This window comes from Gallinula chloropus (assembly GCF_964237585.1).
Source record: "Gallinula chloropus genome assembly, chromosome: Z".
Lineage (NCBI taxonomy): Eukaryota > Metazoa > Chordata > Aves > Gruiformes > Rallidae > Gallinula > Gallinula chloropus.
This window is the reverse complement of record NC_140089.1, coordinates 26,029,144-26,049,143: the sequence shown is the minus strand read 5'-3', so window position 1 is coordinate 26,049,143 and position 20,000 is coordinate 26,029,144. Positions and strand designations below refer to the sequence as shown.

The following is a 20,000-nucleotide window of genomic DNA, read 5'->3' as shown; positions in this document are numbered from 1 at the left end:
CTAACACACGTACATACTTCATGCAGGAATTCAACTGAAATCTGTGCAAGTGCTGTCACAGAAGAAGCTAAGCATACATGTGTAATCACATGCGGAACTGGAGCTTGACATTAAGAAAGCTTTTTGTTTCTATCACTACATTTCAAGAAACGCTCATTAATCTGAGTCCTGTGATCCCTGCTTAATCTTGTACGTTTCCTCTAACACCTGTAAAAACTTCCAGCTTCCCCTGACATCTTCAGCATGCAGAATAGATTTCCAGCTCAAACATCTGAAGCATGTTAAAATTGCAGAGGGCCCTGCACTAATTTCTGTTCCATTTATTATCAAAATAAAGGAATATGCTCTTAAACTGGGGAGAGGATGTACAAGAGAGACACCTTGGGTCAAGCAGCTGTAATGATGGGATCCCAACAGAGACTCATTGGTATAAAACTCTAGTGATGGCCAGAACTCCTGGAAAAAATCCCACATTCTCACTGGCCATTTTTAAACTTCCCTTTCACACTTTACATTAGACCTACATGTGATCAAACATGGGGTTTGATCATGTTTGATCCACACCATCTCTTGTACTTTTACCCACAAAACTGGGGTTGTCAGATCCAGTTAAGGTTACCCATAAATACTGACCTAAGGCAAAAGAGAATCCATTCTGAGAGACCCTTGATGACACTGCAGCAGTTCTGAGTCACCTCTTGAAAATGCATTGAGCCACAGACCAAAGAAGACATCTATCTCTCCACCAGCCCAGCAAAGAAGGACTTACCAGTCTGTTGTGTCCTTTTGGGGTAAGTCTTGCTGCGACTTCTTTCAATGCACTGGTCAGGCCGTGGGAGCTGCACAGAAGGGTCTCTGGTCATTTGCAAAGATGTCCTGCCACTTCAAAATGCAACAAAGTAATGGGAAAACATTTGGAAATGTGATCAAAGAAACAGAGGATCTTCAGATGGAAAAAAACAAACAAAACATGGATTTTGTCACCTATTCACTTCTCATCCCAGGCCCACTTCTCCAGCAGAATAGCACTACCCTGACTTTTGTTTTAAATCAGCTATTCACTAAATCATCAATCAAGTGTGCCAATCTCTTCTATACTGGCTATTTTCAGGAGGAGCTAAGCAACTGAAACAAAATGCTGGCTTATTAGGAAAATGCTAAGATAGTGTAACCTTTTGTAACCTCAAATACTCTAGCGTAAGAGTTGCTTAAAAAATTGGATCACTTCTTCAATTCCTTCTGTAGTTTTTTATCTCAGGAGAACATGTATTTAACATTGTTCAGTTCCAATCAGTAAGAGGCTACTTCTCTGCCATGTGGAATGACAACCCAAAAGGGACAGAAAATCCAATGCATGGCAAACAGTAATAAAGTACTTCCACAAGCACAGGCCCAAATGATAGTAAATTGAGATTGCCGTTTACAGTAAAGCTCTTCTTCGTCACACAATTTAAATACATCATTAAATTTAATAAATTCTTTTATGCTCATTTTAATGTCCCTCTCCATGTGACTAAGCAGAATAAAGTCATAACAGTAAGAAATTCTTTACTATGAGGATGGTGAGGCACTGGCACAGGTTGCCCAGTGAAGCTGTGGATGCCTCATTCCTGCGGGTGTTTAAGGTGAGGCTGGATGGGGCCTTGGACAACCTCCTCTAGTGAGGGTGTCCCTGCCCATGGCAGGGGGGTTGAAACCAGATGATCTTTCAGGTCCCTTCCAACCCAAACCATTCCATGATTCTATGAACAAAAACTAGGCCTTGTATTCCTCCCAAGAACTTCATGTTTGTTTCTGGAAACTTACTACACAAGAGAGAAGTTAACTGCTGGTATTAACCCAAAGTTGCTTAAACACCTGCAGTTAAATGACTTAGAAGTAAACAGGTATCATACCAGCAAGTGTCAAGGAGCTATAGCAAGGGCATTATATATATAGATTCTCTGAATTATGCAAATAGACTCCACTAGGATTACTGTATTTTCACCAATAGCCTCACAGGGGTGGTCAGCAACGCGGAATTTTTATCTTCTTAAAAACTGTAAAAAAATTAAAGGACAAAAAAGAAATCCCAAATGCTGACATGATGGTGAGCAAAATTAGGGGTTATGGTTTTCTTGTTTTTAGCAAAGCCTTCCTAAGAAGCAGTGACAAAGAACTGCCTAATGATTGTTAGCCTCACCCATTACTATCCATGTATTTCTTGAGTGATGATGGAGATATAGACAGGAAGGAGAGACAAACCAAAAATAAACCTAAACAAACCTGCAATATTTGCAGGCCATGGATAAAACCTCTAGAATTTGCAGGTATAATAAATAGGGCCTTTTTATCCAGCAAAATCACTAAATATAGTTCAAAATAACTACAAAAGATGACAAAATATTTTTATCCCCACTTGACTAGCAGGGAAAATGAATATAGAAAAAGAAAGGGGCCTGGCTTTACAGCTTCCTTTTCAGGTTCACTGAACATGCAACACCAAAGCAATTCTAAAAATCAGACCACAAATTATTTCACTCAAAATTTCTCAGCTGATGTGACAGAATGGGATTTAAAACAGTGGTTGCCAATTGCAAAAGCAAGTGCCTCACTCACTAAACAAAGACCCTCTCATTTAAAAAAATAAAGTCTCAATAAAAAATACTGGTTTTCTGATACCTTACAATTTTAACTACCTCCTATATTCTGCTACTTGTTTGTGGAACAGCATCTAGAGGACCTTAAACCCATTCTGTCTACTACATCTTCCTCTGTACCACAGTATTAACTACCTTTTTTGCCACATTTGGTAACTCAGGCTAAAATTGAGAGTGCACGATCCATACACATCCTTAGCCTGAAGTTTACTGCACTTTTCAAGGCTTATAGCCTTGAATGCTCATCCATTTTTGCCAGCTATTATGGTTAAAAAGATACACCCATTTCCCTTCATATCTGCCTCCATTTTTGTTGTTAAATCAACAGCATTGCACCAGCAGTACTGCTACAGTATTAGACATAACCATTCGAATCGAGAGCCCTTGCCATAGCCAGGCCTGCAGCTTAAAAGGGCACCACAGCTACAGACTTCATGCAGCTCTTTGCACCAACCCTTTGCTCATCCCCAGAAAAAAGGCAGCAGCCGACATGACTCCGTGTTTTGCTATTTCCCAGTTATCAGGAAAAACCCTTCAGGACATGAACATAATTTCAGGACTTATAAGGAGATTCTGACTGAAAGCATAGTCAAAGTTACTCTCACCTTCACTAGGGGCTACAGCAGGCCTTATGATACTCTGGGTATCTGGAAATGAGACGTAACTCAGATTTATCCCAAAGCTGCCGCACTCCCTAAAGGAGTCTGTTAAACTGTCCCTGATTCATGCCTTGTCAGCAGAACTGCTCTGAGTCATAGTCAGGGTGGGGTTTTTCTTTCATTGGAAGAAAAGAGGAGAAAAGAAGGAATGAAGAAGGAATTAACTGAAGTTTAAACAATTAAATTAGTTCACCTGTACCGATGTTTATAACCTATGGATCCAAACTTGCTGAATTTTCTTGACAGAGAGTTTGATTCATTCTCTGGCACTCTGTAGTTTGAAAAATAAAATAACAGAGTAAGTTACATAGACAATAACTTACATTACAGTGCCCTTCCCAAGAAAAGAAAAGAGAAACTTTAGGTTCCAAAAAAACCAACGTACTGCTAGTTTCTCTTCATCCCTACCTCCAAGGAAGACCCTTACAGGGTTGAGAGCTCCACAAAGCCACATGTTTATGCCCTCCTATTTGGACTACATTCATCTGTGTATCAAGCTTTGATGTAAACTGCTGGCAACAGCACCTATTCACTTAAGATTTCAGAGGAGAAAGCAAAAACACTGTGCCATAGCACTGAGACTGCAGGAGGGATTCTGAGCTTTCTCATGTACACCACCACGAAAACCAGGCCTAAGCACCCCACAGATCCTAGCTAGACACCTCTACACATTTCTGTTAGTGTTTCTGCAACAGTAAAATAAAGTGTTTTGAGATGTACAATCTTTTATATACTTCATTAAGTAAGTGAAAGGTAGAGTTAAAACTGTAGGACTAGGGGGACAGGGTCCCAAGTGGCAGTGCCAGGAGAGAACAGTCTCCTGGAAGCACAAAAAAAAGTTCATCCTCTTTAAAGCTAAGGGAAGTCGGGGTTGCAAGAAACACCCTTGGCTTAACTGCGAGCTTCTGATCTACTCAAAACCAAAACAAGTGGTCTATGTGGTGGGTGAGGCATTGGCTGACAGGCTGCATGCAGAGGGTGGTGGTAAGCGGCTCTTTGAAAAACCGTCACAAGTGGGGTTCCTCAGAGATCAATACTGGGCCCAGCGCTGTTTAATGTCTTCGTAAGTGATCTGGATGATGGGATCAAGTGCACCCTAATCCACTTTGCAGATGTTAGCAAACTGAGTGGAGAAGTAGCCACTTTGGAAGGTCAAGCTTAACAAGGACAAGTGTAAGGCCTTACACCTGGGAAAAAGTCTGGGAGTGCAGCACAGGCTGAGATCCACATGGCTGGAGAGCAGCTCTACCAGTGGGGGTCCTGGTGGCCAAACAGCTCAGTATGGGTGAACAGTGTGCTGCAGCAGCAAAGAAAGCCGAGAACAGGGGCATCTCCGCAGAGAGAGCAAAGTCATTACCCCGCTTTACTCAGCATTTGTCAGGCCACTCCTGGAATACTGTGCCGCAACGAGAGGGAAGAATGCTGCCAATCAATGTGATTGATAAAGCACTTCAACTTTATAGCAAGCATACACTTCCTTTTATACTATTCCTACCACGTCTTATACTTATAGTATTTTAACTGGCTCTTAACTAAAGGTTACATTTACATACTCCACCCATCTTGCAGCCTGGGAATCATGTCTCCTTCTCAGTCCCAGAAGCACTGAATCCTTATCACACCTCCTGCTCCCACATCTTGTGGCCTTGCTAGATGATACACAAGAATATGCTGACCGATTGTTGATCCTTTTGTTCTCACCAAGCTGGAGTGGGGCCTAATCTTACCAGACTACACAGGTAACTGCTTGAACAGCCACTCCGTAGGCTCATGACCTTGCTTCTCAAGCTATTCTGCAACAACACTGCATTGTTTTGTGCCCCACTATGCAAAGACGACTATGGACAAGCTGGAGAGGTGGACAAGAGGGCCATCAGGATAGTCAAAGGGCTGGGAAGCCCACCATGTGAGGAAAGGCTGAGAGAATTCATCTTATTGAGCCTCTAGAAAAAAAAGGCTGAGGGGAGAATTCCCCACCATGTTACAGTATTTAAAAGGTAACTACAAAGAAGATGGAGACTCCCTGTTTACAAGGAATCATGTGGAAAAGACAAGGGGTAACAGGTGCAAGTTAGTCCTGGGGGGTTTCCGATTGGATGGACACAAGAGGAAAATTTTTCATGAGAACAACTGGCCATTGGAATAATCTCCCCAGGGAAGTGCTGGATTTGACAACATTGGACATTTCTAAAATTCTGATGGATGGGGTGCTGGGCCATCTTGTCTAAGTGCTTTCATCTAGAGAAGCTTTTGCTAAGAAGGGTTGGACCACATGATCCTTGAGGTCCCTTCCAACATAGTATTCCACAATTTTATGAAAACATAAAAATTCAATGAGTTTTTCTATCAAAACCCAAAATTTCTGTACATTGTAGGAGATAGTACATCAAAAATCCAAGGACCTCACCCAAGCCAATGCTGCTAAAAAAAATATTACTAAATATATGAAACTGTACATGGCAGCTCAAATCCTGCCATATACCTTTGTGGATATTCCTGTTAAAGTCTACTGTTTCAAAAAGAATTCCAAGACAAAAGAAATCATCAAACTACCCAATTTGAAAATTATTGTTTCACATTGTTGTAAGAAAAGGGAAGGCATCAGCTTTTAAAAGTATCTATAATCAAGAGGGAAAATGTGTTTCCAGATATTAAGCCTGTGTTACACCACTGTGTAGGTATGACAAGGTTCTTACTCAGTATGTTCTCCCTCCTTTTGATAACCAAATCATAACTTCTGCATCGCTCACCTGAAAAACGTGTGGTGTTCTACGCAGCATTTCCAGAGATGTTTGCATGTGACCTTGTTTCGTGCTTCAAAAAAGAATGAAGTCTCATTGCACTGAAAACAAAACAAACCAATATTGTTTTGAATCAGTCTGCTAATAAGGCGTCCTTCATTTACTGAACACAAGAACTGTCCTTCTCATATCAATGCACGTAAGATAAGATATAAGAAATTTAAAAGAGGTTTTATTTTTTGTTTCTCACTGCCTCAAAATAATCATTTAAATAATAAATTCCTTAGATGCAGGGGGGGAAAATATGGTATTTTCCCAAAGTGCACCGCAGATGTCAAGGAAAAATATTTTCCCGAGGCTCTGTTTAACAGTACACAAAAAAGTAAGCAAGCAAGCAAGCGAGCAAGCAAGATTTGGGATGAAATAATACGAAGCAACAAAACATACATGTAGAGAAGAATCAAGGTGAAACTAGAAATAACAAAGATGATGGGAAGGAAAGATTTTTTGTTAGAATACCTACCTTCTGAAAAATTAAAAATGCTAGGAAAAAGGTCAAAGCTAAAAGCCATAAAGGCCACCTTAAAATCTCTTAAGGAAGACAATACAAAACCATTCAAATCTAAACCCTTATTCACTGGAAATCAGCAGTCAGTACAGCAGATACCAGAAAATGGAAGGAAGAGACGAAAGAGAAGCCAGGCATATACAAACAATAAGATACTTTTAACAGACAAGAAGAAGCAACAGACACGTCACACTGCTTGTTTCCAACAAGCTAAACATTCATATATGTTCACCGCAAATACATGGTGTATCTGTCACTCAGTAAAATCAAGTGGCCAGTTTTCTATCTGTAACTTGCACAAAGAATGAGCAGTCCCACTGACTTCAGTGGGAATCCTCAGTGAGGTACAAAATAACATCTGCAGCAAAACTGAGCCCTAAAACCATTTCCCCGATAAGTGAATTACAAAGAGGGTATGATTCACACCACTTTCAGCAGCTGATGTCAGGGTATGGCCACCCTTGCCTTAACTATACTTCTGCAGTGCCACACATACAACTTCTGGCAAGTTTCTCCTTCTGTTCATTTAATGAGGTATGATGAACTGCAAGCACCTTCATACTAATCCAGTACATTTTCCAGATTGCAAAACGTCACCTCTAACAGAAACAGCTATTTCTCTGTTGGTGGCTGTGAGACAGCCTCACAAAATCACAAATTACCTGCTCAAGGAGCCTTAACTCCACCATGAAACAAGTAGTGGTAAAAATTACAGAACTCTGCACGTGTGGTTAGAATAATTGATATTTCATTCTCTTACAAAAAAAAAAAATCCACCCCAACAAACACAACCCAAAATAACAAAACCCAAACAACATCAACAACAACAAAAAACACATTAAAAAACCAAACCAAACTGGAAACAAACACACAAGCTTATTTTCTCCCATGGATTATTTCATTTAGTTTAATGGCTGCCTCGAACAGTCCCATGGAATATTCAAGGAATGAAAATCATCCTTCAGCCTTCTCTCAAAAGCACATTCTCCTCTCTAGGGCATCACAGCAAGAATGAGCAGTGCAGTTAGACATATGGCCACTGAGAATGCTGAAAACCAGAATTTATCTGAGATTGTTATGCATAGCATTAGAGTTTGTGTAGTATATGAGTCCCATAAATATTCCTACAGTTCCTTAAAATGCAGTTTCAGGCTTAATATGGATCTTCATCTCTCTGCTGGATTCACAAAGGTCTTAACTTGGAGAAAAGATAAGTTTAATTTATAAAAAGTTAAACCAGAAACATAAAAATTTAAGCTTTCATAAAGCACAAAAATATTCTAAGTAACTTGGGAAAAATGCTTCCTGGAGAATCTTGAATATTCTCAAGGAGGAAAGTCTATTTATACTAGAATTTTCAAGAGTAATTCTAGTGCTCTTGCTCCTCTGGAAACCAGAAAAAAGAGTATACACACTGAGAGATCATACTGCTTTTTTATGTTATCTTAAAGCATTAAAATGGTATGTCAAGGTGTTCTTTTCATTTGCTTATTTTACACATAACAGAAACCTAGCTTCATATTTTATCATTTAATATGCATCACAATTTCTGGAGCTGACTGTCATCCAAAGCAACTCCACACAAACCCACACAACTGTAGTCACCTGGGCACTTTTAAAGAGTATCGGCTCGGGCCCGTGGTATTGCGAACTTTATGCAAGCTTTATGCAACATGATGAGTCAATTTAACTTCTGTTAGGAAAGAACTCAGTGACTCATTTTTAAATATGCAGGATCTTGCTCCTTCTTTGTCTACTCCTAAATTTTACTTTTGGGCAAAGAATCCTCTGCTGAATTTAAAGTTATTTAATTACATAACCTCATAGGATTGGGGGAAGGGAGGGGCAGAGAGAAGCCAGGGTTGGTTGGTTGGGTTTTTTTAAACAGGCTTTAAAAAGACACTAAAGTAAGGTATTTCCACCGTATCTTATTGTTAGCACAGTTCAAATGCCACTGGAATATAGGGAAAGATTCCCATAAGGAACAAGGTTCTACTTGTTCACTTTTCCTTCTTTTTTAATAAAAGTTGAATAATTTCCCCATATATAGAACAAAGAGCACATAACACATGAAAATCAGTAATTGACTAAAAGAGGGATGGTATAGCTGTATTGCCATGTGATTGAAATACCTGACCAGCAAACACGACTGGCTGCAGAATTTGATGGCACTATCCTCTGAGGTGGAAGAAAGCTCATCTCAGCTGCTAGCGACTCTTATTCATCACTATGTGTCAAAACATCCCTACTCATTTTGCAGCAAAGACACTCAGGAATAAAACAGCAGAGACCTATAGATCCAACTTATCGATAAGTTACAGAATCCAGATCTGGAAAATTAAGTAACTGCCTGAAAATCAGAAAATCGAACCAACAAGCTTTCCAGTAGCACACTGAGGTTTATTTACCTGAATGTGAAGGCAAAGCGCATGTCTGAAAAATATTGCTTCAGAATGGATGCTTGTAATAAGTTATATATTGCAGTTAAATTTTACTAAAGAGAGAGAAAGCAAGCCTAGAACTTTCACCTCCAAGGTCTTTCACCAACACAGAGGAGACAATGCATAAATCTTTTACCACTTTTGCCAATTTTCACTTTTTCTGCAGAGGATTCAGTAACTTACTGCAATTAAGTCCAATACAGCTTAGCTAGGTATGTACCTGCATACAGGTATTCATCCATTTAGCTTTAAAGACTTTTTAAGGCTTTCAAGAGCACTTTAAAAGGTTTTATTTTTTGTTTCTCACTGCCTAAAAATAATCATTTAAATAATCAATTCCTTAGATTCCTGTGATTACCCTCACAAGTTCATATACAGAAATTAAGCAGTACTGAAGTCAGCAATTTCTTTCAGGTTTAATCTCTCCCCGCTAAGGGACTAAATTGATTTCTATAGGTAAAGCAGGGATGACCTGACCTGTTAACACCATGAACTTTTGTTACCAATAAAAGGCAACATTTTTAACATCTTGAACAACTGTAATTTCCTACAGGTTGTGAGAGAGAGGAGAGTTTTTTCTTGGTTTTTTTCCTCATATATCCTAACCAAAAGAAAGAAAGACCTATTTTTGTACTTTTACTAACGGTTTATAGGAAAGGACACTACTAAACTCATTCAGTGTGTCTCAGAAGCTAACCCCTACTACTCATCCTGTTGCTTTCGGAGTGCTCGCTGTACTATAGATGAGGCTCCCTGCTTTCAGAGTGGTCCTGATCATCTACACACTGTGAACATCTCTATCTCTCCAAGCCTTGAACCAGCTTTGGTGCTTTTCTACTCTATCAGGAAGCCTCTTCTGCTCACCAAACAAGCAGAAAAACATTAATTTGTGTACAGTTACTTACGATCGCATCTCTGACTTGCACGGGGGTGGGATGGGGCATGGTCACACGGCCACAGTGACAGGCATACCCCTGGCAGCAGTATCTAGTTGTTGAGCTCTATGACTAACACTTGACCGTACTACTGCGGCGGCGCAGAGGGAAGAATGCAGCCAATCAATGTGATTGATAAAGCAAGCTTCAACTTTATTGCAAGCGCACACTTCCTTTTATACTATTCCTACCACGTCTTATACTTGTCGTGTTCTAATTGGCTCTTAACTAAAGGTTACATTTACATACTCCACCCATCTTGCAGCCTGGGAATCATGTCTCTTTCACAGTTCCAGAAGCACTGAATCCTTATCACACCTCCTGCTCCCACATCTTGTGGCCGTGCTGCTTGATGCACAAGAATATGCTGACCGATTGTTGGCCCTTCTCACCAAGACAGCGTGGGGCCTAGTCTTACTAAGCTACACAGGCGACTGCTTGAACAACTGCTCCACAGGCTCATGGCCTTGCTTCTCAAGCCATTCTGCAACATACTACGAGCTTACAAATAGTCTGGGCACTGAAACATGTAACCACAGACCTCACCTGTTTTATGTGGCCTCTCACATCAGCCAGAAGTCTGGTCTAAGAGGGCCTCTGAGATTTCCACTAAAAGGTTGGTAATCAGTACAGTGCCCCACCATACCCACATACACACTTAACTGAAAGACTGAAAGGATGTTACTAATGCTTTGAAAGGAGACCAGTCACAGGAGTCACTGCTCTTCTTAACCACAAAATGCCTCTGGAACTGCTAGAGCTGACATGCTAGTTCAGGAGTGCCCACACTGCCCTTTGCAAACAGCTTCCAGCTTGCTCTGCCAAGCCAGTGTCACCACTATACAGCTTTCAAGCTCAGAGATGCTTTGTGGCCATCTAGCTCGGTGCCCTGGCATGGCAAGCTTGAGTCTGCCTGGAAGAGAAGACATGGACACAAAATGCTAGTTCTTCCCTCTGGCGGACAGAGGATCCCTTATGGATGAAGTTCATGGATTACTCCAAAGATAAGAAGGCCACCATCTGTGGAGCACACCCATTCTGTAGAGCACCACATACATCCACAGATCAAAAACATTTTGAAAGCCCATTGACTCAGAGCAGGCTGTGGCCGCTATAATTTATGACAAGACATATGTTGGTTCCCAGCAATCCAGGCTCTGAAAATGAAGAAAATCCCAAACCACAGTAAAGTACCCTGCCAGAACACACAGACACCCTTCTTGTCCAGACACACTGAATATTAATATAGCATAAGGAGGGATCTTGCCCCATTACAGAGCACTGCATGTACAGTGAATACAAGCACATATACATGTAACAAATAACGACACTAGCTCTGAAGCTACTTCTTCCCAACCTCTGCCAGGCTAGGCACATACCTGGACACTATCAATTGTTAACTTCAGCAGGAAATACTCTGTCTTTATGTATTTACATAATGCATACCAATCATAGCTCTTGTAACGGACAGTGTATTATTACTGGTTACACAAGGTCAGTCTTTAAGAACACTATACAAGTCATGAATTTAAATTAATAACACAGTGCCAGTTTATATAAAGCATGTCCAGATTGAAACAAACGTCTCTCAGCCTCATATTATACCAATTCTTAAAAGACTAAAGAAGAACTTACCAAAAAAAAAAAACCAAACCCAACCCTGGCAGTAGCACCTTAGTGGCAATTAATTTAAATTCATTGAGGAATTTTAATCCCAGTTCTCCTTCAAAAAAAGTCCATTACTGAAAATTCTGCTATCAAGCCTTGAATCAAGCCTACAATCCTTTGTGATGGCTCACAAAGTGGTTAACAAAAGAAAAAAAACCCACCCTGTCTATGATGGATGTATGACACCACTGTGCTCACTCACCTCCACCCTCCACTACCACTCTGGCTTAAGTGAGGCAAAAGAAAAAAAATGATACAAATTATCTGTAATTCTTAAGTCATAATAAAGACTAAAATGCTACTTTGTAATTGAAATCTAAACTAAAACGGACTTCAGAATAGGAGGAACATCTCTCCAAACCCCACTGAATCTTCCGAACAAACTGCAAAAAGAATAAATGAAATTAGAAATTCATGTCTAGAACTTGTAACTCAAGAAGGAATACAGCTTGTGACAGGGAAAGAAAGGGTATAGTTGAACTACATGATTAGTGTTATTTTTTTCAGACTTCAAGAATCACAGAATCACAAGGTTGGAAAAGACCTTTAAAGATCATCAAGTCCAACCATTCCCATCCTATGCTAAAACATATCCCTAAGTACCTCATCTACCTTTTTTTGAACACATCCAGGGATGGTGACTCAACCGCCTCCCTGGGCAGCCTGTTCCAGGCCCCGACAACTCTTTCTTTGAAAAATATTTTTCTAATGTCCAATCTAAACCTGTCCTGGCACAGCTTCATTTCCCCTTGTTCTATCTCCTGTCATGTGGTTGAAGAGACCATTGCCAACCTCCCTACAACCTCCCTTCAGGTAGTTGTAGGTGGTGATAAGGTCTCCCCTCAGCCTCCTCTTCTCCAGGCTAAACAGCCCCAGATCCCTCAGCTGCTCCTCATAGGATTTGCCCTCCAGCCCCTTCACCAGCCTGGTTGCCCTTCTCTGCACTCGCTCAAGGACCTCAATGTCCTTCTAATGGTGAGGAGCCCAGAACTGCACACAGTACCCGACGGGTGGCCTCACCAATACAGAGTACAGAGGCACAATCACTTCCCTTGCCCTACTGGCCACACTATTTTTGATACAAGCCAAGATGCCATTGGCCTTCTTGGCCACCCGGGCACACTGCTGGCTCATATTCAGCCTGCAGTCAACCAACACCCCCAGGTCCTTCTCTGCCTGACAGCTCTCCAGCCAGTCTTCCCCAAGCCTGTAGCGCTGCATGGGGTTGTTATGTCCCATGTGCAGCACTCTACACTTGGCCTTGTTAAACTTCATCCCACTGGTCTCAGCCCATCATCCCAGTCCGTTCAGATCCCTCTGAAGAGCCTCCGCACCCTCAGGCAGATCAACACTTCCTCCTAGTTTAGCATCATCTGCAAACTTACTGAGGGAGCATTCAACCCCTTCATCGAGGTCATTGATAAAGATGTTGAACAAGACTGGACCCAGGACTGAGCCCTGGGGACGCCGCTTGTGACCGGCCTCCAGCTGGATTTGGTTCCATTCACCACCACCCTTTGGGCCCGGCCATCCAGCCAGTTTTTAACCCAGCTGAGGGTCTACCAGTGGCAGCCAGTTTCTCAGTCAGAATTCTGTAAGAAACCATGTCAAAGGCTTTACTGAAGTCCAGACAGACCACATCCACAGCCTTCCCCTTGTCCATTAAGCGGGTCACCTTGTCATTGAAGGTGATCAGGTTAGTTTGACAGGATCTACCTTTTGTCAACCCATGTTGACTAGGCCTGATCCCCTGGCCATCACACATGTGCTGCATGACAGCTCCCAAGATGACCCTCTCCATGATCTTCCCCGGGACTGAGGTGAGACTGACAGGCCTGTAGTTCCCCAGATAAAGTGACTTCTGTCACCTGAAAAAGCAGATTAAAAAACTAAATCATATATCTATGATTTTCTGAGACTATTTAGAACATTACAAGTTTTGGCCAACCGAATGAGGAGCATTATGTGCTTCTGAACTGCTTTTAAGTTCCTGTACTATGTGTCAGCGGTTGGTATTGCTCCTTGAAACAGTTTTTATCAACCTCACCTTATGAATTCAGCTGAGCTGCGCCTCTTCATCTGACTAAGCAAGACTACAAAGGAAGGCATGTCTTGAAAATGTGTAAATCAATTTTAGTTGCACAGTTTGGGCAACTGTTCTGACTTGAAACAACCCAAATTTCAAAATCCTTCAAAAGAAGAATTTCAGACTTCCAAAAGACCCTTCACTTACAACCACAAAAAAATAATGAAAGCAAACGTTTTGCATATTCAACACATTCTGGTCTGGTCAAAGAGAAACATGAAAAGTAACAAGTACAGAAGCTTTGCATAAACTTTGGGAAGGAGTGAAATCACTCACTTGCATGTTCAGACACAGTGCAACCGAAGTAAAAGGCACTGCTGCAGAAAACAGTGTGCGGTTGGTTGTGAGGAACAGCACCAAAGTACTTGGTACCTACAGGCAAAAAAAGCTTCACATCTCTCCCTCCTGTATATTACTGCATTTACATTCTCATCCTACACAATCTACCAAAGCATGTTTCCCTCTGTTTTGTTTCATGTCCCTAGTCGAGAGAACCCGAGGAAGCAACCCGCAGGGGAAGCACAGGGGGTATGCTGTGCACCACTTCTGCTACTCATTTCCAGGCAGAGCATCCCATGTGACGAGGCTCCACTCTTCTGCATCAGGGCAAAGGGGGGAAGGGGCATTCAGCAGCCACCTGTATTGCTGGAGCATTTCCAGCAAGGTTGCTCACAACAGACATCTGGCAGATCTATTGGATTTCTTAAAGGAAACGGTGTAAAAATATACTTTTCTCATCTTCAAAAACTCTTTGTGATTGTTTATTGTGTTCAGGGAACCCCTGTATGTGGTACTCACAGGGGAAGGCTTCCTAACTTCATGCTGGTACCTGGAGGTTTCACAGAAAGCCTAACATGTCTCTAGCTCAGAATTCACAGCAGGTGGGTTTAAGAAAAGTCTCAGAAAAATTTATTGAAAGGAAGAAAAAAATTAGTTACCAAAAGTTACCCTGTGCAGGAGGAAAGCAACACTTCACTGGTATCAGAAGCACCAACACCTTCCTCTTGATGAGCAGCTGTAGCCATAAAAGGTCCCTGTCAGTGCAAATAAAGGTAGCTAGTGCAGAAACAGAACCAAAATCTAGCCTGCACAGAGTTTTCACTAGAATATGGAAAACATGATTCACACAAAGCACTCAACACACTCAGAAATAATCCGCTCTTAACTCCTTTGCTATATGCCACAAAACTGTCTAAGACTCAGGAAAGTCTCCATCATTCCTTCTCTTCCTGAATCTTTTCTGCCCTTCTCTCCCACTAACTGGAAACATGTGACATGTTCCAGGTATGTTGTACCACATCTGAAACAAGGCACATATTAGATCCCTGGGCTGTAAAGGGAAGCAAAATTAAGTAAAAATGGCAGATTTGTTCTTCTGTCACATACAGCAGACTCATGTCCCACATGGGAGGATAAGCCAATAGCATTTATTCAAAAAAACAGAGGAGTAAAAGAAATTTGTGAATTAAATTTTTGAGGAGCACTGGAACAGTTGTATAAATACACTGATGAGGTTTTCCTCCTCTGGGTGCAGAACAGCATAAATTGTTATGACAGCTTTAATCCAGAGACTAAGGCTACTGTTTACTTATTCCAATACATAATTTTGTTCAAAGTAACAGCACCAGAATGTTTTTTAAAAAAGGGGAAAGGAAGGTTTTTCGGGGCCATTTTGGCCTTTCCTGATCTTGTTAGGTTATGAAGCACTGTAGAAAGACTTCAAATGACTGCTAGTTGCAAAGGAGATTTTAATGAGGGTACACACCCTTGTACTTACTGTTCCCTTGAACAACTTCCTAAAAGTACCTGTCAAGACTTGCAATTACTAAGTGTTGGCAAAGTGTTTGCTTTAAGATCACAATAGAAAGTGTTCACCAGCCATCAACATTCACAGTCTCAACCTGAGCATGTTTTCCAAAGCTTCCAGGTTTTCTGCTCAGTATTGTAAACCTTTGCAATTCTACATGGATCCAACAAAAACTATGCATATGTGGCATCAAACAGAAACTACAGCATCATCTCAATGCAGTTCAAGTCGAACTCGGACTTGTTTATACATGAACAGGCATTCACCCTTCACATGAAACATTGAGGAAAGTTTCCCAATCTTCCCCCAGCCTTCAAACAACTCTCTGAACAAACACAGCATCAGAAATAAACTTCCCATAGATCACCACACAAAACAGAACCCAAGCACTTCCGAGTAACAACAGCAAAAATGACCAATACATTTGCAGAGGCACAAGAAATGCTGTCCACGACAGAACCAAGACAACCAGTCAATGGTAAACTTACATTTCCCAGAATGTATGAAACACACCAGATGCCTTCAGGTAAAAAACACGGACAAGACTAACCACTACGTGGATGAATGAAGATACTTGGGTAATCAGTAAAGAGGAATATTGCCAAGAGGCTAATACTTCTTCAAAACTATAAACCTCCAGTTCTGATATTCCAAAGAGATCTACAAACTATTTTTAAAAAAATAATTCAGGAAACTAAACCTGTAACTCAACAAGATAGCGAAAGTCAGAGACTGGCTGCAACTATTTGTTTTATTACACTTCATCATTTTCCCTACATTCTCAGCACTCTCTTCCTCCCACAGCTGCATATGCTTCATAGGTGATTGCTGAGATTTCCACCATCCACATTATGGTTGATATTAGGTTTCCCTGAAGATTTAGCCTAGTCTAAAAGCACTGTGTAACCCCATAAACAAGCCATTGCAGAAGTAGTCTAATTTACAGAGCACCATATATCATAAAAGTTTGTTACAAAATTCATACTTCAGTACTGTTCTGTTCTCTGCCCTTGTTTACGAAACAGGACAGAAAACCTTTCTTCCTTCTCTTTCTTCAATAAAATTTCAAGAACCATCGTGAACATACTTCACTTGAGGATAAGTTAATTTTCTTGCAGTAGCTATCAATAAAATTAATTTCACTTTGATGGCAGTAGACTTCAATAAAATAAATTAGACTTTGATAGACACACAAAATTTGCCACTTCACTAGGCCTGAGATTACTTCTTTTTCTTTCCTTTCAGGTTTAAATAAAAACTTACATCTTTTCCCAGGACTCTAAGTTCAAACTGTGTTTCCTTGAAGTGAACTTTTGTAATTCTAGGCCTGCAATATTGGAAAAAAAGACAGACATAACTTAATAAGTCTTTAATTTCACGCATAATAAAACATAAAGTTATACATATTTATATACAAAGTCAAAATGGAACTCTCAGGTAGATCTGGGTTTTTTTCAGGTATGCAGGAGATATCAACAGGAAATTAGCAGTATTGAAACACTTCAGCATGATTATGGTAAAGATGAACTGTATCGTTCAATACCTGGGTTATCAAAAAATTAAAAATCTATACAATTCAGACAAAGATTAGGAATACCAAGTATACTTTTTGTTGTGATACAATTAATCTTTCAAACACGCATCACAATTATACCTTTCCATACAACATTCTTCTTGTCTTAGCACAGACTGCAAATTTAAATTATCCATACCAGAAATATTTTCCAACTTGTTTTTTGTTCTTGTAGACAACAACTCCTATAGGTGTTAATCCTAAGAAGTATTCAGATTTGTTTTCACCCTAGAAAAAAAGGACGTATGTTATTCATTGAGCTGCAAGTTGTACCACTGTAGCAGTGAGGCCTAGCAAGGAAGTCAGGCTGATGGCTGACTTGAACATGCTGCTTCACTCTCCCTGCCAATGGGAAAACAGTACTTACCTGCAAACAAAAACTTTATATGAAAACTTGTAAGTATAGAAGCAAACAAGCAAGAGAATGGCAGTGAGGGAAAGAATAGGAGATTCCATATGCCACAGTGAAAGACAAAAATAACCTCTCCTTTTTTAAAGACTTTTGGCTATTTGGCAAAAGGCCAAAACTCAGAAACTAAACTCTTTATTCAGACATGAATGCAGAAGAAAACCTAACTTTCAGCTGAAGGTAGACAGTGATTTTCTGATCCATTTTACTGTAATACAACCTCACAGCTGCCCGCTCCCCTCCTAAATCTGTGTAACTGTCACACAGGGAATTAGTTTCTTTGAGAGGTTCAGAGCATTGGGGTTTTTTGTTCAGAATGGGTAGTGACACGCAAGGAACAGCCACATACATTATTCCCTTCAAAGGAAGCCACATCTGAATCACAAACTGTAGGGTGAAAACCCTGGTGACACGTGCCAGAAGACCACAGCCTCTCAAATTTATGGTCAGTAACCAAAATCAGATGTGCCCTGTACTTGAAAGAGTGCAAACCTTAGTGCATGAGGTTAACACAAAGTCACAACTGCAAAAGCCTGTTACCAGTCTACATGGGGCAAGGAGGAAGAACCCTGCAAGCTCTAAAGCAGGAACTGCACAAAGCATAAGCTGCAAGACTTAGAAAGTGTCCTTCTGTGTCTACTGAGGTAAGAAGGCCTAAGCTCACCTCCGCATGCTCTGCCTGTGCTCCTCAGTAAACTCACTGCTAAAGACAACTTCACTTCTAGCATGACAAAGCAAGGAAGAGAACTCCCATCTCTTCATATGTGCAGGTTCAGTATCAAATGGGGGTTTAATGTGTTCATATAAATGGAAATTATGGTATCTGTGGATTAGACTTGGGCACATTACAACTAAATTCAACTAAACCCTCACCTTGCCTCTCACCCCCCCCTTCCGCCTTCCCCTGCTCTTTTCCTTTAAGGAGCAGACAGCAGCTCTCCGCCAGGGTAAAACCACGACACCCAGGTAGGGATCTTAGTGCAGAGCAAAAGCAAGTTAAGAGAAAAAAGAATTTCCAGGCTCTGCTAATTTAACACAGTTTTGTTGGATCATGTCGAATCTTGTTCTTGTAACTCCCCCAGCTTTCCACGGGTGGGAGGGGCTCACAGCACAGGATATGAATACAATTAAGCCACAGGGTGCATTAAAAAATACTTCGTATTGCAGGCTACATAATTTTCAGCAGGAAATACATACTTAATCTTCTGGTAATATCTTGATTTCTTTATTTTCTTTCAAGTAATTTCACAAAGTACTGACATCTAACTCGGTGAACTATCTACATTACAACTCCCTATTTGAACTGCCGATTTTCTTTTATTCAGAAAAACCTGCCACAAGCGCAATTATTCAAACAAGATAGAATGATGTTTCCACCAGAAGCACATAGCCTCCAGGTGACGACTTGGATCCAATCCCAACATGCGTGCTGTTTTACAATAGAAGCGGAGCTTTTGCTAAGGCAATAGAGACAACTTGCAACGCTGCACAACACAGCAGAGGAAAAGCTGGAAAAGTAGCCTGGTGTGTTTAGCAACACCTTCACAACGAATGTCAAAAAAAGCCAGACATGCTGCTACTCCATCCTAGTTTTCATGATGGTTTTGAAAAAGGTTTTGGGACACACTTTCTGTTATTTACACAAGAATACTGTGTGAATTCTTACGTCAAAGGAAAAGGTTACATCCTTCTCTCACCTCTCCTGACACTTGCTGCCTTTTATTTTTCTGCATTGTTTTTTTCCAGAGTATAGCTAATTGCCTTTTATAGGTGTAATACCATCACTGCCTTTCATCCAAAAGCAGTTAAGCTTCTGTATGTGGGAACAACTCCTTGGTCTGTAAACACGTCTTTCTCTACATTTCTTAAGTAACTTTGAAGTTATTTTGAGGCAACTAAACTATGTAAATACTCTCTCCCACATTAGTACATGACTTTTTTTTTTCATTGTTGACAAGTTCAAAATATTTAAACAATACTTACATAAACAGGATGGAGATCCACGCCATACATTTCCAGGGATTTGGCTACCCCTAAGAAGTTCACTTCTGCCTCAGCAGGAAGTTGACCCCTGTAAACAAATTTCTGTGTAAGAATTTCACACTTCCAGTCAACATATTAAAATAGATCACATATATAAATACAGTTGTATGGACAGGCATACAACCCTTCCTACCCTTTGTTTAGACTGCCACAACCCTTCCAGCACTGTACTGCTCACTACAAGTCAGACCGGACAGTTGCACAAACTTTTACTGAACTCCCAGCTCTAAGATCATAAACACAGATACTGTATCACCACAGATAAAAGCTATCATATCGCATACATAATATATGCCTACCACAGTGGCTAATCTTTACCCTGCTGTCACAAACACACTTCAGACATTCTATTTTTAGGCTTGAATATGCAAAATAACCTTCTTCTCCCAATAACTACGTGACTATTAATGAAGCAGGAATGGGATGACTGA

At 40.7% G+C, this 20,000-nt stretch overlaps 1 protein-coding gene across 1 annotated transcript in view; it reads right to left on the bottom strand.

The window, feature by feature from the left end:
* Positions 1-20,000, bottom strand: part of EPB41L4A (erythrocyte membrane protein band 4.1 like 4A) — a gene marked incomplete at its 5' end in the record, with an annotated part of 137,535 nt that overhangs the window by 37,867 nt on the left and 79,668 nt on the right. The window contains 6 exons of the mRNA XM_084278849.1: positions 770-882; positions 3,492-3,569; positions 6,049-6,140; positions 16,808-16,871; positions 17,257-17,345; positions 19,510-19,597. Coding sequence (XP_084134975.1) covers positions 770-882; positions 3,492-3,569; positions 6,049-6,140; positions 16,808-16,871; positions 17,257-17,345; positions 19,510-19,597 — 524 coding nt within the window. The remainder of the gene's footprint in view (positions 1-769; positions 883-3,491; positions 3,570-6,048; positions 6,141-16,807; positions 16,872-17,256; positions 17,346-19,509; positions 19,598-20,000) is intronic.